Source organism: Lepus europaeus, chromosome 21 (assembly GCF_033115175.1).
Source record: "Lepus europaeus isolate LE1 chromosome 21, mLepTim1.pri, whole genome shotgun sequence".
NCBI lineage: Eukaryota > Metazoa > Chordata > Mammalia > Lagomorpha > Leporidae > Lepus > Lepus europaeus.
The window spans coordinates 13,328,460-13,336,889 of NC_084847.1; the positions used below are offsets into that span (position 1 = coordinate 13,328,460).

The window sequence follows — 8,430 nt, forward strand, 5'->3', positions numbered from 1 at the left end:
TGGCCTGGAAGAGGGGCAACCGGGATAGAATCCGGCGCCCCGACCGGGACTAGAACCCGGTGTGCCGGTGTCGCTAGGCGGAGGATTGGCCTGTTGAGCCATGGCACAGCCCTAGCAATTGATTTTTAGTAAACAGATTCCACAAGTACAAGAAACATACATGGTCCAGCTTTTCTGCACAGCGCTGCCAAGCCCCAGATACCCCAGATAGGATTGACAACGTGCTCTACTTCACTCTGCCCTTGGTCTTTTTTGTTGTTTAGGCATTGGGTAGGGTTTTTGGTTTTGGTTTTCCAGTTTTCTTACCACTACCAGCCCCACCCTTTTTTTAATCATTTGAAATTCTTGGTGTGAACCCCACAGAGAAGAACAGAGACTTGTTAGTATTCAGCCTCGGCTTTGGACTGCATATTTTCGCTGGTTTATTTGATCATCAGCGCCCCTCCTGGGACCCAGCCTGCGGTTGCTCTGCCCCTGCTGAGCGAAGCTGTGCTATTTCCCCTTCTGTAGCCCTTCATTATAACACAGACACCGTCGCTTCCACAGCAGTGAGATGGCACGCTTGGACTGCCCACATGCAGATTGAGAACTAAGCAGAACTTGGCCAGGAAGATAAATCAGGCTAACCATCTCATTAGGCTTGAAAGACACAAGTTAAACTTGTGTTGGAATCAACACAGAAGCCTCTCAAGGAGGCGTGCAGCACATCTAGGGGGTGGAAGAAACTGCCATAGCCGTGTCTTCCAGCAGACTCGCCTCCGCTGTGTGCCATGGAGCACACAGGAGGGCTCCTTTATAAATGCCCAACAGCCAGAAGTGGAGACACAAAATGCAATGTGGAGGTGGGCATTTGGTCTAGCAGTTAATGCACCAGTTAGGATGTCCGTATCACTTCCCAGGTCGTGGGTTTCTCTCCCAGCCTTTGCTCCCTTTTCTTCCTCCTAAGGCAGCAAGTGATGGCTCAGAGAGTTCGGTATCTGCCACCCACGTGGGAAACATGGATTGGGTTTCCAGCTCCTGGCTCTGGTCTGGCCCTGGGTTATTACAAGCATTTGGGGAGTAAGCTAATACATGGGTGTTTCTCTCTCTCTCTCTCTCTCTTTCCCTCTGTACCTCTCTCCCTCTCTCCCTCTCTCTCCTCTCTAAAATAAATAGCATTAAAAATAAAGTATAATGGGCTGGCGCCATGGCTCAACAGGCTAATCCTCCGCCTAGTGGCACCGGCACACCGGGTTCTAGTCCCGGTCGGGGCGCCGGATTCTGTCCCAGTTGCCACTCTTCCAGGCCAGCTCTCTGCTGTGGCCAGGGAGTGCAGTGGAGGATGGCCCAAGTGGTTGGGTCCTGCACCCCATGGGAGACCAGGATAAGCAACTGGCTCCTGCCTTCGGAACAGCGCGGTGCGCCGGCCGCAGCGCGCCAGCCGCGGCGGCCATTGGAGGGTGAACCAATGGCAAAAGGAAGACCTTTCTCTCTGCCTCTCTCTCTCACTAGCCACTCTGCCTGTCAAAAAGTAAAAAAATAAAAAATAAATAAATAAATAAAGTATAATGTTTATTGAGCACTTCCTACATGCTAAGCACTGCGTGCTACGAATTTTACACACATAATTTAATGGAAACTTCACATAGATTTGTGAGGTAAAGTACTACTAAGGTTCCTATTAACCCATAGGGAAACTGAGACTCCAAGAAATTACCTCATTTGCCATAAAGTCTCAGAGCACCAAATGACAGAGCCAGGATTCACCCAAGGATGTCTTGCCCCATGGCTTAACCTACTGTTTCTCATCTGGGATGAACAGGCCTTCCAAGAGCCTTTGGCCATGTGTTGGATGCATTTTGGGTTGCACCAGGTGGGGGCGGGGGCAGCTAGGGATGCTGCGAACCATCCCACAAGACACTGATCATCCTCCGACAGCAAACGCTTGTGCAGCCCTAACAGCAGTGGCCTGTCTTTGCAGCTGAGCTTGTGTGGTCTAATGGCTGCTGTCTCCTCCCTGCCCCTCTGGCCCCACAGTGTTCGGCCACAACATGAAGACCAGCAACGACTTCATCGGAAGGATCGTCATTGGCCAGTACTCCTCCGGCCCCTCCGAGTCCAACCACTGGCGGCGCATGCTCAACACGCACCGCACGGCCGTGGAGCAGTGGCACAGCCTGCGGTCCCGAGCCGAGTGCGACCGCGTGTCTCCGGCCTCCTTGGAGGTGACCTGAGGTGACCCACGGGGAACACAGCTTTCATATGTAGGGGAAAAAAATAAACAAATGTGTCCCATCCTATTACATCCACACCTGCCTACACACACACACACATCCCCGAAGTCCTCTCTCAACTGAAGGGAAGCCAACTAGTGATCCCAGAGTGGCCGCCTTCGATGAGCGAGGCCTGAGAACTTTCCAGAAGCCCCATTCATAGCTCATGAGCTGAGGGGGCTCTGCTGGGGACTTATTGGCAGTGCCTCTCTTGTTGATACCCTACCCCTAAAGGCACTTTCAACCCTCAGGCTGGAGAAGAGGCCTCCCAGAAGGTGCCAAGCTCCATCAAGACCCAGTTTGGCCAGTGTGTGGGAGGCCCGTCTCCCTGCTCCCAAACCACACACCCTCTGGGGAACTTCTGTGTCCCGAGGGCCCCCACACCCAGTCCCTTTCTCCAAAGGTATAAGTATCTTCGTCTTCTCCTTAGTAAATGTGATAAATAGGTTAGCCTGTCTGGAGAAACCAATGGCAACAAAAATGTTCCAGTATAAGAAACCCCCCTCGGCTTAACTGAATCTTGTGTTAGCTTATTCCAGGGACTCTGCGTGTGCGTGTGTTCTCATGTGTGTGCCCTCCCAGGGGAACATGTGTGTGTGCCTGTGTGTCCTCTTGGTGAACCAGGGGATGGTTCGGGACCTGCACCCTGAACACTCCCTTCTCTCTGCTTCTCTCATCCGGTGAGCTGTCCCCCCAGTGTCCTCCTGTCCGTCAAAGACCCCACCTTGGGCAGTGGTTATGTGTGCGTACATCACGTTAGTAGGGTATGATAGAGCAAAAGTAACACTCTTTGACCGAATCATGGTGATTGTGACCCACAAAAGACCTGGATTTAAATGGCAACACATCCCATCCACGGGAATCTCCTTCCTTAATCACTTTCAGGATATTTCTGTGTGTGAACCAATGTCATGTCTCATGTGCTAAAGAATTATTGTAGTCTCTCTCTCTCTCTCTCTCTCTCTCTCTCTGAAGCTTCTGTATCTTTTCCCACAGTATATTGTCTGGTGTGATGGGGAGCTATTTATTGAAATTAAAGATTATTTATTTGTGCCATGCATTCAAGATACCTTTTTCTTCGTGAACATGGGACACAACGGAGGAGGGTATTGCGGCTGCCTTACTACAAAACAAACCATCGCAATCACTCACAGCAGTGATGTGGATCAGACCAGGTCTGATAGGAGGGTTTATCTCTGCTCTAGCTGGGGCCTCGTATGGAAGAGGGGAGGGCTAGGGGATGGAATCTTCTGGAAGTGTATTCCCTCCCTGCATGGTGGTTGCTGCTGGCTGGCAGCTGGGAGCTTGAGCTCTCTCCATGAGGACTCTCCATGTAGATAGCTCGGGCTTCCTCGCAGCATGGTGCCAGGGTTCCAAGGAAATTATCCATGAGCAAGAGGGACACAGGTGCATGCCATTGCCTTTTGATACTCTGTCCTCGGAAGCCACACACTCACATACTCTGTCATACTGTCTTGGTCAGAGTGTTCACCAGCTCCTGCTCAGAGGAAGGGGAGAGAACAGGAAATGGAAGGAAAGGAGAGAGTTAGGTTGGATGCAGAGCTTGTGAGATGGGTTCTATGTAGTGCAGCCATCTTTGGAAAAATATAGCCTGCCACGGGAGGTGCAGTCCAACAGCCAGTCCTGCTGGGCATGGCTCATGACATTAGCATACAGCCCCAGAAGGAAGCACAGTTGCATGTGGAAGTATACCCATAAGAGGACTGATAGGAGGACCCGTCCAAAGAGATGACCAGGTTCGATCAGGGTAAGTAGTGAGAAAGCAACAGAGGCAGACGGCCGGCCCGGGCCTCCATTGGAGCCTGTGATGGGCTGAATTCTGTCTTCCGAGAAGGATTTCTGGAGCCCTGCCCTTGTACCTCAGGAGGTAACCTGATTTGGAGCTTGGTCTTTATAAAGGTAAGTAGGAGAGGTCATTAGGTAGACCCCAATCCAATAAGGCAAAGAGAGGGAGGGGCATGTGGACACAGAGACACAGCACACAGCAGGAAGATTTGGAGAGATAGGAGAGACCAAGGAGAGAGGCCTGAGACCCACTTCCCCTGCAGCCTGCAGAAGCAATCAACTGTTGGGCACTGCCTAAAACCTCCATTACAACATGGCGCCTGGCGGATGTTCGAGGGGCGTGTCTGCGGCTGCTGCGGTTAAGCTACATAAGATCAGACCACCGGCAGGGATAGGTCCACTTTAGTTCCGGTCACGTGGACAGTGCGTGATCCCTATACTTCACTTAAGGTGCCCCTGTGCGTGGTCCACCCATGCCTGCGTGACCTTTTCGCTGAGTGGCTCCCCTACTGCGCATGTCCTTCATAAGCTTTATAAGCCTGCACACTTCCTCAATAAAGCGGTTCCTGCTTCGACAGACCTCACGGGTGTTTGTGGTGTGTTCATCGCCTGTCGACCTTACCTCTCCCGTTTGCCTTGTTGGGGAGTGCTTGCGCTGCCCCTGCTGGTCAGGGGCTAGCATTGGGCTTGAGACCCCGACGATCAACCCCAGGAGGCGGGCATTAAGTCTACCAGTTAAGATGCCCACATCCTACATCAGAGTTCCTAGGTTCAATTCCCAACTCTGGCTCCTGACTCCAGGATCCTGCTAATAGACCCTGGGAGGCAGGGGTGATGGCCCAGGTAACTGAGTTCCTGTCACCTATGTGGGAGAGCTGGATTGAGTTCCCTGCTCCTTACTGTGGCCCTGACCCAGCCTGGACCATTGTGCATAATTGGGAAGTGAACCAGCAGATGGGAGTTTCTCTCTCTCCTATCTCTTCCTCTCTTCTCTCTGTGGATCAAGATTTTTCATAAGTTTAAAATAAAACAAGCAATCAACCCTTCCCGCACCTTGACTTAAGACTTCAGCTTCCAGAGCTGAGACACTGATAAATAATTGTACTGAACGTGTCTGGACTTTTTTCCTTGTTGTTCTTTCCTAAACAGTACAGGAAAACAGCTGTTCACATATCATTTGCATTGTACTAGAGGTGGTTTAAAGTATAAAGGAGCATATGGCTAGGTTCTGTGCAAATACTGCACCCTATGTAAGGGACTGGAGTGCCTTGAGATTGGGGTATCCACAGGGGGTCCTGGTACCCAGCCCCCACAGGAGTCATTCATTCTAAGCCAGCATGGCTAACAGCTTTGCTGGTTGTCTTGTCAGAAAACAGCCCTGTAGGATCGATGTGGAGTTTAGCTAGAAGATGCCTGCCATCTTCACGTAACTTGGACAGATGTGGGACATGTTGGCGTCATCCGCATCTTGAGGACTCGAGTTTGTTGGGAGACGAGAGTGATTTGTTGAGAGGTGAAGGGAGATCCGAGTTTCTATAGAAACCTGGACCCAGGGTGCCCTGGCGTGGGCTACCTACTTGTTTTAATTAGCATCCTCCTCCTCCCAGTGTCATGTGGGAGAAGAGCTACACAGGACACTAACGCACTCTTCTTCCGGGCGTAGGGACCCCAGTGCAAAGACGAAGGGCAGACGGAGGGTGGGGGTGGGCATTGCAGAACCACTTGTGGTTCTGCACCAGGGCCATGCTGGGTCCTCACGTCTCACGGTGGAAAGACATTATACTCTTCCTCCTGGGCAGCAGCCCCAAGTGCATTCCTGACCCCAGAGTGCCCCGGGATTCCAGCCCACGCACTAGGACTTGAGCTGGGCTCCTCACCCCTGCCCAGCCCTGCCCAGCTCTCTGGGTACTGGTATTTTCTCTTCCAGAAAGCTGGGAATCGCTGCGTGGAAGAAGCTCTGCTTTCTTTTGCTGGGTGGTCTGTTTTCCCACCACTAGGGGATAGCTGCCCCTTCATTTCCAAGTTCACGAGAAAGGTAGAGAGACAGAGACAGACTCCCATCTGCTCATTCATCCCCCAAATACAGCAACAGCTGAGGCTGGGTCAGGCTGAAGCCAGGAGCCAGGAACTCAGTCCCATGTAGGTGGCAGAGGCTGAACTATATGAGCCATCACCTGCTGCTGTCTAGTGTCTCCCTTAGCCGGCAGCTTGAATCAGGAGCCAGAGCCTGGTGTCACACCAGGGCACTCCAATATGGGACCAGGGCACCTGAACCAAAACCAGAACCATTAGGCTAAATACCTGCACCTAGATTCTGTGGTCAAAAATACCATTTGAAATCAACTCCGGAATGATTAGTAGGTAAAAACTAAAAGACCATGCTTGGAGAAAAAGGCAGGAAGGCAGTGCCCTAAAGGTCGGCAGTGGCTATCCCTTGGTGATTTTACTACCCAAGTCTTTACCTCCCTATGCAGTGTTTTCAAATGTTCTAGAATAATCTAAGAATGGTTTAACATATACCAGTCACTTGTGAGATGTCAAGCCCTTGTGTGAGAGAAATATTGATTTGTTCCCATTTTTCAGATGAGAAAACAGAGGCTTAGAGGGATTAAACAGTCAGTGTGTGACCACGTAGCAGCAGATCTGGAATCTGAACGTGGATACATCTGAATCAGAAGCCATGGAATTAAGTACCTTCTGTTGCCTCTTTTGTAATTATGGCGAAATGGCCAGGACTTTGTTTAATTGATAAATAAACATGTTTTTAAGGCTAAGTAGTTAAGGGAGATAGGAAAATAGATAGTAGGTAGCAATAGGGATGGATAGATGATGACAGAGGTAATAGATGATACATAGATAGTAGAGATGCGAGTGGGTGGGTGGGTAGATAGGCGATAGATTATGTGTGATAGATGATAGACTAGGTATGAATCTTCACTGAGCTCCCAGGTTGTGTGTGTGTGTGTGTGTGTAGCTGGGTGGGAGTTCACTATCACTCAATGAATACAACTTTTTAAAAAAGATTTATTTATTTATCTATTTGAGAGGCAGAGTTACAGACAGAGAGAGGGAGAGACAGAGAGATCTTCCATCTGCTGGTTCACTCCCTAAATAGCAGCAACAACTAGGGCTGGGGTGAACCGAAGCCGGGAGCCAGGAGCTTCTTCCAGGTCTCCCATGTGGGTGCAGGGGCCCAAGCACTTGGGTCATCTTCCTCTGCTGTTTTTCCAGGTGAATTAGCAGGGAACTGGATTGGAAGTGGAACAGCTGGAACTCAAACCGACACCAATATGGGATGTCGGTGCCAGGGGCAGCCGCTTAACCCGCCGTGCCACAGCACCGACCCCTGTCCACTTTTAAAAAGGATTTTTCTTGGCCTGCTTTGGACAACCCCCTCCATCCTCCCAGTCCAGTAACACTCAGAGGGATGTTGCTATGGTTTCAAGTCTGCTCTTCCAGAAGTCACGTTGAAATGTCAGCGTTCCTGTGATGGTGTTGGGAGAAGGGCCTTTTAAGAGACGTTAGGTCTGGAGTCAGAGGCCTCAGGGGGGACGGGGGTGCGTTTGCCCCCTCTTGTCATCATCTCACCCTCTCACCTTCCACTGTGAGATGACACAACTGGAAGGTCAACGCCAGATGCCAGGACCTTGATATTAGACTTGCCAGTCTCCAGAACTGTGAGCCAAACAAGTGCTGTTGGTTATAAGTTACTCCATCACAGGCATTCGTGATGGCAGCCAGAAACGGTCCAGACAGGCATGTCGTTTCCAGGCGGCCCCGGGGACGGGACAGCAGGGGCCTCCAATGGGGAGCGGGGGGAGAATCCCCAAGCCTTCTTTGTAGTATTTACATTTTGTATCAGCCTTTAAGCATGCCAATTTTGGAGTATGTGTTTTAGTACAAACATAATATACTAGTATAATATGTAGTACCTACACATCACATGGATGCTTGACCCAGTCCTGGCTGCACACGGGCAGGTGATGGGTGAACCAGCAGATAAAAGACCCCCTCCCCTCTGCCTTTCAAGTAAAATATTTTTTAAAAAAATATTTCAAAAAGTAGATGCAGTAAATGCATGTCATTTATAAATAAACACACATGCTCAGTGGGTAGCATCAGCGGAATAGTTTTGGGGACAACTGGTATACCTGAGGCCTGCAACCTGCTGGAGGTGGGGCTGAGTCAGGCCTCAGCAGACTTTCAGCTCCAGTGCCAGCAGGGCCAAGCGGGCACTGGCTAAGCTATTCCTCACAGGCACGGCGGCAGACATTCCAGACAGAAGACCAGTGACGGAAGCCGAAGTGACACGCTGCATTGCTCCCCCATAAATGCCAGCCACAAAATGTCAGGGCACCTGACTGAGCATTCT

The 8,430-nt window shown here is 50.7% G+C and overlaps 1 protein-coding gene across 1 annotated transcript in view; it reads left to right on the forward strand.

Annotated features, from left to right (window-relative positions):
• SYT17 (synaptotagmin 17) overlaps nt 1-3,301 on the forward strand; it is a 70,624-nt gene extending 67,323 nt beyond the window's left edge. Inside the window, exon 8 of the mRNA XM_062179977.1 lies at nt 2,017-3,301. Coding sequence (XP_062035961.1) covers nt 2,017-2,213 — 197 coding nt within the window. The 3' untranslated portion in view covers nt 2,214-3,301. The remainder of the gene's footprint in view (nt 1-2,016) is intronic.
• The last annotated feature ends 5,129 nt before the right edge of the window (nt 3,302-8,430 follow it).